Source organism: Oncorhynchus gorbuscha, linkage group LG18 (genome assembly GCF_021184085.1).
Source record: "Oncorhynchus gorbuscha isolate QuinsamMale2020 ecotype Even-year linkage group LG18, OgorEven_v1.0, whole genome shotgun sequence".
NCBI lineage: Eukaryota > Metazoa > Chordata > Actinopteri > Salmoniformes > Salmonidae > Oncorhynchus > Oncorhynchus gorbuscha.
In genome coordinates this window covers 43230336-43250573 of record NC_060190.1, presented here as the reverse complement: position 1 = coordinate 43250573, position 20238 = coordinate 43230336, and the positions used below count along the sequence as shown (strand labels likewise).

The following is a 20238-nucleotide window of genomic DNA, read 5'->3' as shown; positions in this document are numbered from 1 at the left end:
GGAATGGCATGTAACACACGTAAACCATGTTTTTGCTGTATTTGGTACAATTCCACTCCAGCTATTACCACGAGCCTATCCTACCCAATTAAGGTGCCACCAACCTCCTGTGCGGGACACCCTCTGTCGAACATTCAAACAGGAAAAGCTTCAATAGAGGACTGAGATCGAATCCTACTACACCGGCTCATTCACAAAGCCACAGGGCCATATGGATTACCAGGACGCGTACTCAGAGCATGTGCTGACCAGATGGCAAGTGTCTTTACTGACATTTTCCTCCTCTCCCTTACCCAGTCTGTTTCAAGCAGACCACCAGTCGCTGTGCCCAAGAACGCAAAGGTAACCTGTCTGAATGACTATCGCCCTGTAGCACTCACATCTGTAGCTATGAAATGCTTTCAAATTCTGGTCATGGCTCACATCAACACCATCATCCCAGACACCCTGGAGCCACTCCAATTTGCATAGAGCACCAACAGATCCACAGATGTCGCAATCTCTATTGCACTCCACGCGGCCCTTTCCCACTTGGACAAAAGGAACACCTATGTGAGAATGCTGTTCATTGACTACAGCTCAGCGTTAAACAACAATGGTGCTCTCCAAGCTAAGCTAAGGAACTTGGGACTGAACACCTCCCTCTACAACTGGATCCTGGACAGGAAGCCACCAGGTGGTGAGGGTAGCCAACAACACATCTGCCACACTGACCTTCAACAAGAGGGCCCCTCAGGGGTGCCTGCTTGGTCTCATCCTGTATTCCCTGTTCAAAGTTGATGATGAGAAAGCATATAGGGAGGAGGGCAGTGTGGTGCCATGACAAATCCAATCAAATCAAATGTATTTATATAGCCCTTCGTACATCAGCTGATATCTCAAAGTGCTGTACAGAAACCCAGACTAAAACCTCAAACAGCAAGCAATGCAGGTGTAGAAGCACGGTGGCTAGGAAAAACTCCCTAGAAAGGCCAAAACCTAGGAAGAAACCTAGAGAGGAACCAGGCAATGTGGGGTGGCCAGTCCTCTTCTGGCTGTGCCGGGTGGAGATTATAACAGAACATGGCCAAGATGTTCAACAACCTCTCCCTCAACGTCAGCAAGACAAAGGAGCCGATTGTGGACTACAGAAAATGGAGGGCCGAGCACGCCCCAATTCACATCATCGAGGCTGCAGTGGAGCGGGTTGAGAGCTTCAAGTTCCTCAGTGTCCACATCACTAAGGCTCTAGAATGGTCCAAACACACCAACACAGTCGCGAAGAGGGCACAACAACTCCTCATCCTCCTCGGGAGGCTCAAACAATTTGGCAAGGGCTATCAGATCCTCAAAAAAGAAAGTAAAACAATTAAATAAATGATTTTAAAAATCTAAATAAGTTATACTGCTGTACCATGACTGGCAGCATCACCGCTTGGTATGGCAACTTACTTGGCATCACTGGGAAGGAGCTCCCTGCCAGGCGGTGTCAGAGGAAGGCCCTAAATTAAAAATTAAATTAAAACTCCAGCACCCAAGTCATAGACTGCACCAAGTATAGAACTAACAGGACCCTGAACAGCTTCAACCCCCAAGCAATAAGACTAAATAGCTAAATAGTTAGTCAAATAGCTACCCGGACTATCTGTAGTGAGCATTTTTGCAAGAACTTGTTTTGAAACATCAACTCGGTACGGCTACCCCTTGTATCCAAGTTATTGTTACTCATGGTGTATCTATTATTACATGTATTATTGATTGTTTTACTTTCTCTAGTTTCCTTCTCTCTGCATGGTTGGGAAGTTCCCGTAAAACAAACTTTTCCCTGTTAGTCCACACCTGTTGTTTACGAGGCATGTGACGAATAAAATTAGATTTGATGTTGCTGCATTTGTGGGCGGAGTGCGCGAGCGCTAAAATCGTTGCGCACCTGTCAACTGGGCACTGGGTAGGTGATGCTAGATGATGGCGAGTGTCTTTAATGTGATCTGAGTTTGTTTTTCGGCGACTATTGGGGCAACAGAGTCACTTAAGAAGGCAAAAGGAAATAATAAAACCAGGGAGTCATTGAAGGAGTTTTATCGTGGCAGCGTCACAAACTTGGGACCGAATAACAACACCAAACCAAAGGTGAATTCATGTAAACAAAATCAACAACTTTTTTTTGTCCGCTGCTCTTCATTGCAGCCAACTCAGACTATTGTTTATTGTACTTTAAGCGCGCAATGGCTTCTCCGGGTGCCAGTTCGAGCCCTTTGAGTATCCTGGCTCCCAAAACGAAGACAAAGAAGAAACATTTTGTACAGCAGAAAGTGGAGGTGTTCCGAGCCAGTGACCCTATTCTAAGCGTCCTTATGTGGGGAGTTAATCACTCGGTACGTCGATTAAATCAATGTTTTTGTTGATTATTAGTATTATTGTGTGTGTTCTAACAGTGTAACGTATCCACTATCTGCAGATTAATGACCTGGTCCAGGTGCCTGTCCCCGTCATGCTGCTTCCTGATGACTTCAAAGCCAATACCAAGATCAAAGTCAACAACCATCTCTTCAACAAGTAGGCTACTTTACTAGACTCCATATAACTCCGTAAAAAATAGATATATTGATCCTTGCTCAAGTGGAGAGTTAATCATGTAATCTGATTTATAAATCCCCTTCTTGATTCAATTGTTCCAAATTTGTCACACAATCTCTGCCAGGGCAGGCTCTAGCCTTTCGGGGGCCCTAAGCAAGATTTGGTGGCCCTTTTAGTTTTAAAATTCATTTCCTTGAATTGTACACATTTATCCATGGGGCGTAGAGTGAATGGTGTTGTTTTAAAGGCCTACCTCAATCAAAAATGTTATTTTACACACTAAGGTTGGAATAATACTGTGTAACTGAGAACATGATGATAATGGCCTATTAGTGTAACAGCTATTTGAAAAGACCAGCTGAAATTTCAGCCTGTTTTGGTGGGATGGATTATTGGCCTTCCATTATGACAGCACCACGCGGTAAATTAGTTTAATAGACCAATAAGAGTTCCAAACCTCTCTGACAACAATAGCTACTTTTCAGTTTTCCCCTCCCCATGCAGATCACTCCCAGACAGTCCTAGCAAAATTCTCGCTTGAGAAATTCAAATCAAATCAAATTGGGTTTGTCACATGCGCCAAATACAACAGGTTTCACCTTACAGTGAAATGCTTACTTACAGGCTCTAATCAATAGTGCAAAGAAGGTGTTAGGTGAACAATAGGTAAGTAAAGAAATAAAAATAACAGTAAAAAGACAGACTCTATACAGTAGCGAGGCTATAAAAGTAGCGAGGCTACATACAGACACTTGTTAGTCAGGCTGATTGAGGTAGTATGTACATGTAGATATGGTTAAAGTGACTGCATATATGATGAACAGAGAGTAGCAGTAGCGTAAAAGAGGGGTTGACGGGTGGCGGGACACAATGCAGATTGGTAGGCCCAATTGAGGTAGTATGTACATGAAGGTATAGTTAAAGTGACTATGCATATATGATAAAAAGAGTAGCAGCAGCGTAAAAAGAGGGGTTGGGGGGGGGGTCGCACACAAATAGTCTGGGTAGCCATTACCTGTTCATGAGTCTTATGGCTTGAGAGTAGAAACTGTTGAGAAGCCTTTTTGTCCTAGACTTGGCACTCCATTACCGCTTGCCATGCAGTAGTAGAGAGGACAGTTTATGACTGGGGTGGCCGGGATCTTTCACCATTTTTAGGGCCTTCCTCTGACACCGCCTGATGTACAGGTCCTGGATGCCAGGCAGCTTAGCCCCAGTGATGTACTGGGCCATACGCACTACCCTCTGTAGTGTCTTGCGGTCGGAGGCCGAGCAATTGCAGTACCAGGCAGTGATGCGACCAGGATGCTCTCGATGTTGCAACTGTAGAACCTTTTGAGGATCTCGGGACCCATGCCAAATCTTTTTAATTTCCTGAGGGGGGAATAGGCTTTGTTATGACCTCTTCACGACTGTCTTGGTGTGTTTGGACCATTCTAGTTTGTTGTTGATGTGGACACCAAGGGACTTGACTCTCTCAACCTGCTCCACTACAGCCCTGTCGATGAGAATGGGGGAGTGCTCGGTCCTCCTCTTCCTGTAGTCCACAATCATCTCCTTAGTCTTAGTTACGTTGAGGGATAGGTTGTTATTCTGGCACCACCTGGCCAGGTCTCTGACCTCCTCCTTATAGGCTGTCTCGTCGTTGTCGGTGATCAGGCCTACCACTGTTGTGTCGTCTGCAAACTTAATGATGGTGTTGGAGTCGTGGGTGAACAGGGAGTTCAGGAGGGGACTGAGCAATCACCCCTGTGGAGCTCCAGTGTTGAGGATCAGCGTGGCAGATGTGTTGCTACCTACCCTCACCACCTGGGGACGGACGGTCAGGAAGTCCAAGATCCAGTTGCAGAGGGAGATGTTTAGTCCCAGGATCCCTAGCTTAGTGATGAGCTTTGAGAGCACTATGGTGTTGAACGCTGAGCTGTAGTCAATGAATAGCATTCTCACATAGGTGTTCCTTTTGTCCAGGTGGGAAAGGGCAGTGTTGAGCGCAATAAAGATTGCATCATCTGTGGATCTGTTTGGGCGCTATGCAAATTGGAGGGGGTCTAGGGTTTCTGGGTTAATGGTGTTGATGTGAGCCATGATCAACCTTTCAAAGCACTTCATGGCTACGGACGTGAATGCTATGGGTCTGTAGTCATTTAGGCAGGTTGCCTTTGTGTTCTTGTGCACAGGGACTATGGTGGTCTGCCTGAAACATGTTGGTATTACAGATTCAATCAGGGCGCACTAGCGACTCCTGTGGCGGGTCGTGCGCAGTGCACGCTAACCAAGGTTGCCAGGTGCATGGTGTTTCCTCCGACACACTGATGCGGCTGGCTTCCGGGTTGGATGCGCGCTGTGTTAAGAAGCAGTGCGGCTTGGTTGGGTTGTGTATCGGAGGATGCATGACTTTCAACCTTCGTCTCTCCCGAGCCCGTACAGGAGTTGCAGCGATAAGTTGGTAGCTACTAACAACTGGATACCCTGAAATTGGGGAGAAAAAGGGGGTAAAAATTCGCACACAAAAAACAGAAAGAAAAAAATGTCAGTGAAGACACCTGGCAGTTGGTCAGCACATGCCCGGAGTACACGTCCTGGTAATCCGTCTGGCCCCATGGCCTTGTGTATGTTGACCTGTTTAAAGGTCTTACTCGCGTCTGCTACGGAGAGCGTGATCACACAGTCGTCCGGAACATGCAATGCCTCAGTGTTGCTTGCCTCGAAGCGAGCATAGAAGTGATTTAGCTCATCTGGTAGGCTCATGTCACTGGGCAGCTCGCGGCTGTGCTTCCCTTTGTAGTCTGTAATAGTTTGCAAGCGCTGCCACATAAGACGAGCGTTGGAGCCGGTGTAGTATGATTCAATGTTAGCCCTGTATTGACGCTTTGCCTGTTTGATGGTTCGTCGCAGGGCATAGCAGGATTTCTTGTAAGCTTCCGGGTTATAGTCCCGCACCTTGAAAGCGGCAGCTCTACCCTTTAGCTCAGTGTGAATGTTGCCTGTAATCCATGACTTCTGGTTGGGGTATGTACGTACAGTCACTGTGGGGACGATGTCCTCGATGCACTTATTGATAAAGCCAGTGATTGATGTTGTGTACTCCTCAATGCCATCGTAAGAATCCTGGAACATGTTCCAGTCTTTGATAGCAAAACAGTCCTGTAGTTTAGAATCTGCTTCATCTGACCCCTTTTTTTATAGAGCGAGTCACTGGTGCTTCCTGCTTTAATGTTTGCTTGTAAGCAGGAATCAGGAGGATAGAATTGTGGTCGGATTTACCAAATGGAGGGCGAGGGAGAGCTTTGTACACATCTCTGTGTGTGGAGTACAGGTGATCTAGATTTTTTAAATTCTGGTTGCACATTTAACATGTTGATAGAAATTTGGTAGAACTGATTTAAGTTTCCCTGTATTATGTCTCCGGCCACTAGGAGCGCCACCTCTGGGTGAGTGGTTTCCTTTTGCCTTATTTCCTTATACAGCTGACTGAGTGCGGTCTTAGTGCCAGCAGCTGTCTGTGGTGGTAAAGTATGTGTAGCCATTTGATTAGATGTTCAGGAGTCTTATGGCTTAGGGGTAGAAGCTGTTTAGAATCCCCTTGGACAATGACTTGGCGCTCCGGTACTGCTTCCATGCGTTAGCAGAGAGAACAGTCTATGATTAGGGTGGCTGGAGTCTTTGACAATTTTTAGGTCCTTCCCCTGACACCGCCTGGTATAGAGGTCCTGGATGCGAGGAAGCTTGGCTCCGGTGATGTACTGGGCTGTACGCACTACCTCTGAGCCTTGCGGGTCAGAGGCCGAGCAGTTGCCATACCAGGCAGTGATGCAACAATTAGGATGCTCTCAATGACATTTACTCAAGCTATTTTTCAATGTTTTAAATTAAAATGGTAAAACAATCACAGTAAGGTACTTCATTGTTACCCTGAAATTATTTGATAGTGAGATTTTAAAAAAACAGATGCATTGGACCTTTTTTAAGTCAAGGTTTTACCCAATTCTACACATTTTGCCAAGGGGCAGAGCGCATACAATTGCACTTACTGCTAATTTCCTGCAAATATACAAATTTTGCCATGATGTGGGATACATTTTTGCACGTTTTAAAGCTAATTTCCTGCAATTCTACAAATTGTGTAGAGTCTTGTGTCATGTTATTATGATATCTGAGTGAAAATTACAAACAAAATCAATGGGAGCCCCCTGGAGCACGTTTGCTGCTTGTCCAGTCAGTTTTCGGTCATATTTACTACAAATGTAAAAAACTACCAGTCTAAACATTGTTGGCTGACATTGAGTGACAGTCAGTGACTGACATAACAAGAGAGAAACTGCTGATGCACAACCAAATTATGGAATTTCACACGGTTTATTCTACTATTCTTAGTAAGATGAGACCCCGACTGAGTTCCTAAAAAAAAAAACATGTTTAAAAAAAAGGGGGCCGCAACGTGGACCTACGTGGACCTAAGATATCGTTTATGTTGCTTATGCCTGGAACCGGCCCTGATCTTTGCCACAAACCAATTTTCTGTTCTAGCAATAATTGCATATTAGAAGATAGGTTTGTCTAAGGCGAGCACTACGTATGAAGCTGTATTTCTGTGCAGAGATGAGAGAGGGAGTGTTTGTGGGAAACACTGCTACCTAAAGCATTAGTGAGAGCTTTGGAGTCTTGCAGGTTTTTAAGGAGGAGGATTTACAGTAAAGTGCTCATACTATTCTAAAAGAGAAAGAAATGTCCTGTGTGTGGACCAGAGCAGGGATTGTTTAATCTCTTGGTGTGGCTCAGCTCACACAAGCACCATGACGCTCAATGGCTAAGTAGACAGCGCAATTAGACTCACGATGACATGTCCACTGAAAGGAATGTGAAAGGAATCGGACACACAGAGAGAGTGTGTGTGTGTGTGTGTGTGTGAGAGAGAGAGAGACACACAGAAGTGACAGAGATGAGTCTAATAAAAATAAAGTGTATTCTTGTATTTGTCAAAGGCCAGAGATTGGCAGCTCTGATGTCTCATTTTGTGTTGTTATTGTACAGTGGGGTCCTGCATGTTTCTTAGGCAGAGACCGTAAACTGTATAAACCTCAATGAGATTTGGTAGAGTTTTCCAATCCTTTAATCTGGTCAGGAATTCAGGCCCTGGTGAAGGATTGCTCCCACTTTACTTTGTATGGATTCTTTTACATTTGCACAAGAATGAGAAAGTCCTTTGAAATAATTTTGGAATGATAGGCACAGTGGTTCAGATATCGTAATATCAATCAGATGTCCTCAGAAATGCCGTCCTCTATTATTAATCCAATTATTATAGCAATGATATTTTTACAGTAGCCCATAGACTGCAAAACCTACTCATCCAAAATGGTTATTGCACAGTGGTGGTTGCAACAATATAATTGATTTGAGCTTGTCCTCAGATTATTCTTCAATACACTATTCATAATATTAATCAGTTATTGAGCTCAGTTGTACAAGTTGCTCATTCCGATCCTTGTATTTACAGTCTGTTCTCTTCTCTGCTTTCCTCCCTAAGTTGTAGTACACAGCTGAAAGCACTTGGGAGAATGATTAGAAGCGTGTTGTCCCGTTTCTGAACAATGAAGTGTGAAATTCCTGCCTCAAGTAGGGAGAGGAGAGGGAAAGAGGGAGATGCAAAACAACATGCAGAAATAGAGGCCAAATGATATCCATGTCCTCGTGGTTAATAGGTGTAGTGCATCAGGTCATTAAGTTGAAGTCTGGTTCTGGTGTTTCTCATGTTTGTCTACAATATGTAGAATTATAGCCTTTATGTTTGTGAATGTTGAATTCATATAGGCCTAACCTTATAAAACCCGTAGAATTAGAATGAGTAGAAGAGGCATCCCCATTCGTTCTACTTGTATGATCGGAAATCCCCCAAAATAATATAAAGCTGTAATAAACATCAATATTTACACTTTTGATCTCTATTATTTGTTTCTCTACAGAGAGAATCTTCCAGGACATTTCAAGTTTAAAGAGTATTGTCCACAGGTGTTCCGCAATCTCCGAGAGCGCTTTGGAATCGAGGATCTGGATTATCAGGTATGAATACCCACACACAGGCCAACATGGTGAGTCTTTATAAGCTCTGTGGCTTTGATGGCCTACTAGAAAGGGGGTAGGATTGAATGGGGCAGTTTTAAATTTGCATGAGGTTGGCATAATATTTGCATGGATTGGTTGGTAGGTAAGGTCTGTGTGTTCACTGCATGTTCTCACATAGTGGTGTCTGTCGATTTTCATTGTCACAGGTTATGTGGCATTAATAGGGACTCGTGTGATTTTGGGGGAGAGTTGCCATTCAAAGGTGATGGAATTTTACTGGTCCGATGTCCGTTTAATCAGTCATATCCCAATTTTCTTCTAAGAGATGCATCTACCATCTGTTTTGATGCTGTGTTAGAAAAACATAAACTCCACATTTTAATTTGTTTCAGTCATGAAAACATCTGTCAAAGTTAGATTTTGTGGTTAACCATACTCTTTATGTACCGAGATTTAAAATGTTTTCCATAACACAAACAAAGGAAAGGTTTTTAGATATTATTGGTGGCTGTTGCACTTCTCTTAACTCCATATCCCCTCTGATACCAAGGCTTCTCTGGCACGCAGCCCTCCGGTGAAGGACGGGGATGGTCATGGAGTGGGGCTGCTGCTGACATCATATGATCGCACCCTGAAACTGAAACAGATCTCCAGTGAGGAAGTGGAGGACATGCACAACATCCTATCTGAATATCACCAGGTAACAACACTGACACCCTATTCCCATCTGGCAACCTATTCCCTTTAGTACACAACTGTGCAACAGTGAGAGTGCAAAGCTGGTCCTGGAGACTCTGGAAATGGGTGTTTTAAGCTTTTGTTCCAACTCAGCATTAAAAGTGATATTTCGGCAATGAGGCCCTTTATCTACTCCCCCAGTCAGATGAACTCGTGGATACCATTTTTATGTCTTTGTGTCCAGTAAGAAGAAAGTTGGATGTAGTTTTGCAAGCCAATGCTAACTAGCATTAGCGCAAGGACTGGAATTCTATGTGTGTCTGCTAACATGCTATGCAGCTGACTCAATTAGTGATTATTTCAATCATTGAATTTATTGATTAAGCCCTTCTTACATCAGCTGATATCTCAAAAGTGTTGTACAGAAACCCAGCCTAAAACCCCAAACAGCAAGCAATGCAGGTGTAGAAGTACTGTGCCTAGGAAAAACTGCCTAGAAAGGCCAGAACCTAGGAAGAAACCTAGAGAGGAACCAGGCTATGAGGGGTGGCCAGTCCTCGTTCTGGCTGTGCCGGGTGGAGATTATAACAGAACATGACCAAGATGTTCAAATGTTCATAGATGGCCAGCATGGTGAAATAATAATAATAATCACAGTAGTTGTCAAGGGTGCAACGTGTCAGCACCTCAGGAGTAAATGTCAGTTGGCTTTTCATAGCTGATCATTCAGAGTATCTCTACCGCTCCTGCTGTCTCTAGAGAGTTGAAAAAAGCAGGTCTGCGACAGGTAGCACGTCCGGTGAACAGGTCAGGGTTCCAAAGCCGCAGGCAGAACAGTTGAAACTGGAGCAGCAGCACGGCCAGCTGGACTAGGGAAAGCAAGGAGTCATCAGGCAAGGTAGTCCTGGAACAATGCTCTGCACGTCCTGTACTGGAGTTGAGAAGCAATCTCATATACAGATGCAGCATCACACTTAAATAAAATAACTGCATACTTCATTAAGCTCTTGATCACCTCACCCACATCGTCCCTGCTTCTCCCTCTCTGCCAGCACATAGTGACGTGTCACGGCAGCACGCTGCTGCCTCAGTTTCTGGCCATGTACCGGGTGACCGTGGAGAGTGAGGACACCTACCTCATCGTTATGAGGAACATGTTCAGCCACAGGCTCAACGTTCACAGGAAGTACGACCTTAAGGTATCAATCGATCAATCACATTATTTTATAAAATATCTTTTTGCATCAGCAGTAGTCATAAAGAAAGTCCTATACACTTTTTCAATACATCATGTTTAGGATATTTTGAGTGCAACCACATTTGGGTTTTTTCAAATTATGTAACCACATTTAGCCCATATATTCAGGTCACTCATCATCAGTTCTATGATGTTCCATGTTGTGGATATGAGGTATGTTACTGGTTTGGGCTCAGGATAAAGTCAGTCTACTTACAATAATGTGGTTATATTGAGATTATGCTCTCACACAGACGGACCACTAGATGGTATACTGGTGTCGTTACCCATTCTGTCCACAGTAGTTTTGCTCAGTTACACCATAGATGTAATTACTTTCAGTGAAAGAAAGCAACCCGGCTCTGAAAGGGAATAATGAATATAAACATATAGGCTACAATGACTATAGCAGAGTAACAAATGGGTATGAATGAGGTTCAACACTGTAATGGCATAGAACTGGAATAGCTCAATATGAAGGACTGTATATGATAATACATTGCAGTGATGAGTAATAGCAACCATAGCTAATAACTGTATATGATAATAGATATAGTAGGCTATTACAAAGTAAGGCACAACAATGACTGTAATCGACCAGTAGATGGTGAAGGTTATAACACAGTAACAAGTATCAAATGGATACTAAATGGGAAACAAGTAAATAGCCACTAATAATTGCAGCGAGCCAGTCTCTGCGGTGTCAGCCAGACATAAACAAGTAACACAAGCTGGGAAATAGTCCTACAGCGCCCTCTGCAGGATAATTGGTAACAGGCAGGTTTGTAAACAGAATGTGTTCTTTTATCAGGGGTCTCTGGTGTCCCGTGAAGCGAGTTTAAAGGAAAAGGTAAGATCATAGCAAATGGATTTATTTTCCAAAGTGAGTTGTGGGATATTTTGAAATTGATCAACATGTAGATCCAAAGTGGTTCTCTTATTGACTTGCTCCCTTTCCCCTCTTTCTCGTTGTGTTTTCAGGAGAAAGAGTTGCCCACCTACAAAGATGTGGACTTCAGGAATAACATGCAGAAGGTTTATGTGAGTGAGGAGGAGAAGGAGAGGATCATGGACAAGCTCAATAGAGACGTGGAGGTGAGTGTCCGAGACATGGCACAGCATCAGTTGCACAGCAGTATAATATGCATCAGTGCAGAGTGGCTGGCTGAGAGGAATGCCCCAGAGTGGGTTGAGCGGGAGGAAAGATGAACAGACAAATGTGACTGAGCTGTTGTAATTGGCTAACTGTACTATGTTTGTCTTTTCTTCTGTGTGTGTGTCTCCCTTTCTCTCTCGCTCTTTTTCTCTCTCCAGTTCCTGGTGCATCTGAGGATCATGGACTACAGCCTGCTGCTGGGGATCCACGATGTGGGCCGGGTGGAGGAGGAGGAGCTGGAGGAGGAGTCGTATGATGATTATGATGCGGAGGACGAGGAGGAGGAGGAGAACAGCCTGACTCCTGCTCCTACTGTGGGCTCCTATGGCACCTCCCCTGAGGGCATCGCTGGCTACATGAACTCCTTTAAACCCCTGGGGCCCGGGGAGTTTGACCCTTATGTAGACGTCTACGCCATTCAGAGTGCTGTGGGTGAGTCCCCATAGAGATCCTATAATTAACTTCTAGAATTAAAGTTTTCCTGACCAAGATGGCAGATTTTTAGGCATATTGCTGGGATGACAAATTACGTTCTATTTAGTTCTGAGCCCCAACTAGTGAATTTTGTAGGTGATCAGAACAATGATTCAAAGAGGAATGGTTTCTTTTTTGATGTCTTGGATGTTTTGTATGGGAATTGATGATCTAACTATTGGATACATTGATATAAACCATGGCATTGTTGAATAGTTGTTTCTGATTGGCTTGAAGGGCATTCTTTCCTTTTATACAAATAGTGGTTCTAATGCTGATTGGTTAACCTCATTCTAGCCGGTGTCTATACCATGAGTTACCACCGGCTACATCTATGACATTAAATGCCTATTTATTCTGTTCCATCTGACTGTGCAATCCATTGTCTCATCAGCCCTGCCAGACAATTTCTAAACATGATCATCACTTTAAAACACATCTAGACATTATCTCACATTTCTTTTAGACTAACATTTCGTTTTCAACAATGGACATTTGTATAAACCTTGCTGTCTGTCTCTCTGACATTTGCAACATTGTTTCAGTAATCAAATTCGATCTCCAGCTGTCCCATAGTAATGAACGTGTCGAGAAGATAGACAGGCAGGCACCGTTTCTCAGCCAGTTGAAATAATGAATCAGCTGGCATCATTTTTATGGATGTATACAAAGAAATGTCAATTGAAAAAAAGGTAAAAAGAAACAAAGTTTGCAGTCTTTCCTGCTTCAGTTTGAAGTGATTGTGTTAACTGTGTTGTTGGCTAGCTCCTCTGAAGAACAGTGTCCTGATAAGAGAGCACATGTTCTATGCCAGGTGAAATCACACCTCATTTGCTCATTCTTATGGATGTATCTAAATAAATGTCACTAGAAAACAGCTTAAACAAATGCAAATGCAGCTACTGTTGTTATTCTGGCTGCACTGTTTGACGTGACTGTAAATTGGCTAGCAAGCATGGGATAAGAACGTTGCCAGCCAGTATGGCAATAGAACATTTAGAACGAACGACGGGGTCGTGTCCGTAGATGGAGAACAAAAAGACTGAACGACTGGGTCGCGTCTTTGGAAACCTAACTGATAGAACAAATGACCAGCTGGCTTGGGTAGCAAACCTAGATTTGTGTTGGGACTATATATTGTGGAAGGATGAAAGAGTATGAATAAATTCATCAAAATAACATTTTTAATGAAAATATGTCAGTCATTATTTGAATATGTTGGTAGTCCGTTGTATAAAAGTGATAATGCCCTCGAAGCTGGAGGATATATTGCCGATTTTCTCGGGCCTAACAACTTGTGCCAATATATCCTAAAAACACTGGCTTCTCGGGCATTGTCACTTAAATAACACACAGTATATTTGCACGGTAGAATTCAGTGACTGTAGTTCATTCTTATGGTAATGTTTGAGGTGCTTTTGAAAGCAAAAGTCAAATTGAAAACATTACTGGCCTTGTTGATTTAGATTTTAATAATAGCAAACTATGAGTGATGGTTCGGTTAGCTAAACTAGCAAGTCTGTTTGGTTACTAACTACTGTCGCTATCTAGTAAACTTGCTAGCTACTTCACATTTCTAGCGGCAGGGTCATTCCTAATATGCGGTTCCTTTTCTGTCCCCAGGAAATATCAGTTCTTATTTAGTATAAAATTTGGATTCCAAAAGGCTTTAAATATAAGATCAGGTGTCATTTACCTTAACACCAAAATATGGATCCTGAAAGGGAATTTTCTGCATTTTAAACACTTTTTGTCAGTGAATGTAGGCATTTTGGCCATGTCTCCAGATGTTATTTACTTCTACAAGAAATATAAGCCATAAAATAAAATGTTTCAAATCTTTCTTCATGATTTTATAGTCATAGTTAGTCTTTTTCGTCATTAGTGTTTTTTCATGATTATTGTATTTATCATTTTATTTAAGATTTTCTGTGTCTCTCTATCACTTATCACCCTGTAAGTTTTTTGTAATATTCCATTTAAGAAAACGACCTCTTCCTACAATGGCACCACATTCAAGAAGTGTCATAATTTCTTTGGTGGGAAAACTATGGTGCAAAGCTAGATAACTAGAAACACTTAGTTGTATCTATTTTTCCATGTTTCATGTTGTTAGTCTGTATGTCCCACTCATAAATGTCCACCCTGTTAGGCTAAATTATAGACAAAATATGTTTGATAGAGAAGTTAAAATCCTGTTCAAATGTTCACCGTTAAGTGCCTGAGCTTGACCAATATGTTTTTCTGATAGAATACAAAAATGTATATTTCTTTTCTTCCTAAATTTGAGGTACAAATGCCACCGCATTGTAGGAATTGCCCGGCAAATGTGTTATATTATAGCCAAGGTATAATCAACTTTTTTATTTTACCAGGTAAGTTGACTGAGAACACATTCTCATTTACAGCAACAACCTGGGGAATAGTTACAGGGGAGAGGAGGGGGGATGAATGAGACAATTGTAAGCTGGGGATGATTAGGTGACCATGATGGACAGCTTGGGAATTTAGCCAGGACACTGGGGTTAACACCCCTACTCTTACAGTAAATGCCATGGGTTCTTTAATGACCTCAGAGAGTCAGGACACACGTGCGGTCCTCTGTAGCTCAGTTGGTAGAGCATGGCGCTTGTAACGCCAGGGTAGTGGGTTCAATCCCCGGGACCACCCATACGTAGAATGTATGCACACATGACTGTAAGTCGCTTTGGATAAAAGCGTCTGCTAAATGGCATATATTATTATTATATTATTTAACATCCCATCTGAAAGACAGCACCCTACACAGGGCAGTCACTGCCAAGGGGCATTTTTTGACCAGAGGAAAGAGTGCCTCCTACTGGCCCCCCAACACCTCCAGCAGCAGCTGGTTTCCCATCCAGGGACTGACCCTGCTTAGCTTCAGAAGCAAGCCAGCAGTAGGATTCAGGGTGGTATGCTGCTAGTTAACTTGTGGCTCTATGCAGATCCTTCTACGTTGTTCATTATTTTCCATAGAACGCATAGACTCCTGTTGATTATCCTTTAGACACAGTGATGAGGAATAATGAACTTGTGGGCACAATCCTAACCTGAGAGACCCATGACTTACTTACTTGATACTGCATCAATGTGTCAATGAGAGATTTGTGTGATATTTGTATCATATGCATCCAAATACGGTTAGGATTTGTCTCATACTATATTAAGCCGTATACAGTACCTGTATACCTCAGTCAGTGGGGGAGTGATCATTGTCTATCCACTGTGTGATAGCCTTGTCTTGCTGCTGTAGGTGCACCCCAGAGGGAGGTGTACTTCATGGGTCTGATTGACGTCCTGACTCACTATGACACCAAGAAGAAAGCTGCTCATGCTGCCAAGACCGTCAAACATGGGGTGAGTGACACACAGATGCTTGCAATAGAGTTGAGTATACATTTGGAACTGTACTTTAGAAACTTTTAGGGGGTAGGAAATACCCACATTTTTCAATTGTTTTTCAAGATGTTTTCTATCTGAAAAGTTAGTTGTTGATTTTAACAATATCTGTATTTGACATGTTGTGTTTTTGTGATTCCTAGTCTGGAGCAGAAATCTCCACCGTTCACCCCGAGCAGTACGCAAAGAGGTTCCGTGAGTTCATTGCTAAGATCTTTGCCTAGTTTACCAGAAAACAGCTACATCTACAGTACCATGGCCGACTCGATACGAAAAAACTCCCCATTTAGTACCTTGTTGTTACAATTCATTATCTAACAGACACTGTATTTGATTCTAATATTTAACGACACTGCTTTTTGATTTCATGAATCAATTCAAGTAGATGATTTTGTATATAGATAACTACAGAGCAAATATACAGTATATTAACTAAGAAATATACCGTTTTTTAAAGATATTTATTTAATTGAAGTTTAAAAAAAGACTATTGGTACTAGCTTTGCCACCTGTGGAACACGAGAGAAACTACATCGTCACATGCCTCGAGTTCTGGTTGACTGGAATTTTGGAGACCTGGCAGAATTCTATTCGCTGTGGAAGTCTGACAACAGAGTGCGTTTGAATGGCTTCGGTGACGATGGGAAGAGAGAGAGAGCGTTGTCTTTGTGGTATGCTCTTCCAGCTGATTCTGACTGGATGGAGGCACAAAAGGAAGGAGTGACCGCAGCGATGGCTATTAATTTATGGACACACACACTGGACTGGTATTTTAGAAAGACTGATCGATGTCCTGCTTTGCCTAGATTTCTTTAAATCAAAACAAAGTGGAGCAATTCCTTTAAGTCTTTTGAAATCACTGATGTATCTTAATATATTGGGAGTGGCTCCTAAATCCGTGAGCGGATCTTTTATTTCTCAGGCTCGGTATCTGTGAGTGCGCAAATTCTCGCAGTATGTCTCATTCATTTTCTCATGCCGAACCCAGATTAGATATATGGCTAGTTAAATCGGAATTAAATTGCAAAAATATGATATTCGCAATGTCACTAAGAAAAAACAAAACCACTACAATGTCAATGATTTTGTCATGAGTTAAGTACCATTTGCTTGATTTGCAGACCCATGACGAAGGTTTATCGTCATTAGCTAGCTAGCGTTAGCTAACAAGCTGTATTCAAGTCCATTGGAAACCGATGCAACCCTGGTGGCTACGTGGCTAGCTAGACGACCGGTAGTGGCAGTAAGGTCCATATGAGAGACAAGGCTCTAAGTGCCATCGTGCACATAAAATACTGTTTGAGTTCGCTAAGAAGGTATACCAGTTATCATGTTAACTAGCTTTGCATGCATGGCAGGACCAGTGTTGTCCAAGATGGTTGATCGTTTCTGGTGATGTGTCAACATTACAACCAAATTGCAACCTATGGGACGCAAACATTCCTGCACATACACAGGTATCGGATAACAATAAGAAATATTTCTCAATATATTGCATATTTAGTCCACAATTTCTCTGACATTTGGCTTGTAGTTCTTGCACAACAAAGAAGTAGAGGCCGTTTTCAGGGACCTACCCAATCAAAACAAACAGTGAAATTATAGTTAGGGAGAAATTAACCATACGACCGCTACTAGGTGTCAATGTATCCCCACAGATAAAATGAATTTCAACAGTACTTAATAGAGTCCACTAACTTGCTGCACTGGTGTAAACTATTACTATTGCACATGATTTGTATATTGACATATCTGGGACATTTTGGAGAACACTTATGGATCTGTTAGACACATACAGACATCTATGTATTTTCTCTGTAAACGGATTTGTATTTCTTGGGTGAGGTGGGGCTAACTAAATAAGAAATGACAATCCAGGACAAATGGAAATACAGCCTGCTTTGTGATATCAAATGCCTTACATTTTAAGATGGGGTATGCAACCAAGCACACATGAAACCATTCATGAAGACAAATGATTTGAAGTACAACCTGCTAGGTATAAACCATTAAAAAATATTATAGATGCCCCAAAATAGATTGAATGGGCTTGTAATTCGCACAGTACTGATGAAAAATCAAGTGCATTTGATGTAAATATAGGTATACAAGGACATCTCGTGGTCAGCAGGTTTTTCATCCTCAGTCACTAGCTATCATAATTGTGTATCCCTCCTTCACAAGCTTGATGTTTCCTATGCAAAAAGGCAAAACGACACAGGTATTTATGTAACTGATGTGAAACGCTTGCTTAGTTGGTGGTGCACGCTAAAATAGTGTTTCAATCGATGACGTCACTTGCTCTGAGACCTTGTAGGTCAAGGGGAACCACTACTTCAGGGGCCGCGGCTTTTGTGGAGCGATGGGTAACGATGCTTCGTGGGTGACTGTTGTTGATGTGTGCAGAGGGTCCCTGGTTCGAGCCCGGGTATGGGCGAGGGGACAGTTTAAAGTTATACTGTTACATTTACATTGCAACATATATATTGTCAAAACAAAATAAAATTGTATGAGAAACCATAACTTCAATTAATAGCCGGGGTGTTTATTTTCTTAAATCACTGAACACAACTGCCTTTTATTAGAACAAGCTTCTATTTGAGCCGGGCATCTATCTCCTTAATGCACACAGTTTTTGCAAATTTGCATAGTTAATTGTCTAATTCCAGCATTCACATCCAGTGTTATCGTTTACAAACAGTGTCATGTTTATTTTGTGTTAGTATTCCACTATAAATACAACTTTTTTTTAAAACTTGACTATCATTTTTCTCCACTTTTATGTGCATTTTCGGCAGTTCTTACTTTCGCCACTAGAGATGATTTCTAGGGGTCTGTTCCCAAAGTTTTTGTTTCCAAACAAAGTGTTTTTGTGCTTGCCAGTTAGCTAGCCGTTCTCTGCTGTTAGCAACCAATGGCTAGCAGTTTCTTTCTGGTGATAAAAACAGATGATTACCATCATTTCTTCGAGACATTACTGAATGATTTAACGTAACGAATCAAACGTTAAATCAATTCATGGTAATCTCAAACAGGCAGTGGTGGAAAAAAGTACCCAATTGTCAAACTTGGGTAAAGTCAAGATACATTTTTAATAGAAAATGACTCCGGTGAAAGTCACCCAGTAAAATATTACTTGAGTAAAAGCCTAATGGTATTTGGTTTTAAATATACGTATATATCAAAAGTAAATATACATAAGAATCAAAAGTTAAAGTATAAATAATTTCAAAATTCCTTCCTTACATTTTGTTTTTATGCACACTCACGGATACGGAGCCATAGAAATAAAAGATCTGGTCACGAATTAGGAACCACTCACTAATATAATTTGTACAAATTACATTAAATGTTTCTTTAAATCTATGTTTGAGTTGATATCTACTAAATTATCTGTGTTACATTTTCGGAAGTTCTGTCTCTCCCATAAATCCAGATATCCTAATAGGCCTACAGTAAGGTGAGTCACAGTATTCCCGAAGTTCTTATCATATTTTATTAGTAATGTAATTTAAAGCATAGACCTAGCAAAGTATCCAGTGTTAAATCAACACTGACAGTGTTAAATTTAACACTGGGCCCATGCCTACACGGGTCCATACTTTTCAGTGTTAAATTAACATTCATGGCCATTTAGCTATCTTGCTGTTTCTAGCTAATTTGTCCTTTTTTTTCTTTTTCTAAAATACATATGGTGCTTTGTAAGTCATAGAAAATTGTGTGTTCTCTACTTTGCCAATTAATCCACAGATAAAAAGGGAAACCTAGTTTGTTTTCTTTGGTTAATCTCTTGTTCATCATCTTTGGATTTTATATGGTGGTTGGCAACCAAATTTAAGGTGCATTATCGCTACCAACTGTGGACCTCGTTCATCTTTCAATCACCCACATGGGTATATCCTCGTAAAAATGAATGGGTATATAAGAGAGGTAGTACTTACAGCGAGTCAAATGTCTAAAATAGAACGGGCTCATATAACCAAGTTCCATTTTAGCACCAGGCTACGCAGATGCCCGGGAGCAGTTTGGATGAAATTATTGAATATGTGTAAATCACAGGAGGTTGGTGGCACCTTAATTGGGGAGAATGGGCTCATGGTAATGACTAGAGTGGAATGGTATCAAATGCATCAGGTGTTTTGATACCATTTCCTCCGTTCCAACCATTATTATGAGCCGTTCTTCTCTGCCTCCTACGGTGTATATTTATTTTGTAACGCTCGCGCACGTAACGTGGCCGGTTTGGTCAGCATATAACACAGTAGCGTTAGGAATATTATGGTTTACAGGCCACATCAGGCTTGCAAGCCACATTATGCTGGCTTGCAAAGTCATGTATACTGAACAAAAATGTAAATGCAACCATTTCAAATACACTGCTCAAAAAAATAAAGGGAACACTTACACACAATGCAACTCCAAGTCAATCACACTTCTGTGAAATCAAACTGTCCACTTAGGAAGCAACACTGATTGACAATAAGTTTCATTTGCTGTTGTGCAAATGGAATAGAAAACAGGTGGAAAGTATAGGCAATTAGCAAGACACCCCCAATAAAGGAGTGGTTCTGCAGGTGGGGACCACAGACCACTTCTCAGTTCCAATACTTCCTGGCTGATGTTTTGGTCACTTTTGAATGCTGGCGGTGCTTTC

At 41.9% G+C, this 20238-nt stretch overlaps 1 protein-coding gene across 2 annotated transcripts; it reads left to right on the top strand.

Moving 5' to 3' along the window:
- Nucleotides 1-1887: 1887 nt before the first annotated feature.
- Nucleotides 1888-18950, top strand: LOC124004054 (phosphatidylinositol 5-phosphate 4-kinase type-2 gamma-like). Of its 2 annotated transcripts, XM_046312813.1 has the most exons (11): nt 1888-2109; nt 2199-2354; nt 2438-2535; nt 8520-8616; nt 9170-9319; nt 10350-10496; nt 11346-11384; nt 11516-11629; nt 11849-12122; nt 15439-15542; nt 15728-18950. In XM_046312813.1, the coding sequence occupies exons 2-11, from the start codon at nt 2205-2207 to the stop codon at nt 15806-15808; spliced, it is 1254 nt and encodes a 417-aa protein (XP_046168769.1). In that variant the 5' UTR covers nt 1888-2109; nt 2199-2204; the 3' UTR covers nt 15809-18950. The 2 variants fall into 2 exon arrangements, with proteins under 2 accessions (XP_046168769.1, XP_046168768.1); XM_046312812.1 differs by having other exon boundaries at nt 1888-2354.
- Nucleotides 18951-20238: the final 1288 nt, after the last annotated feature.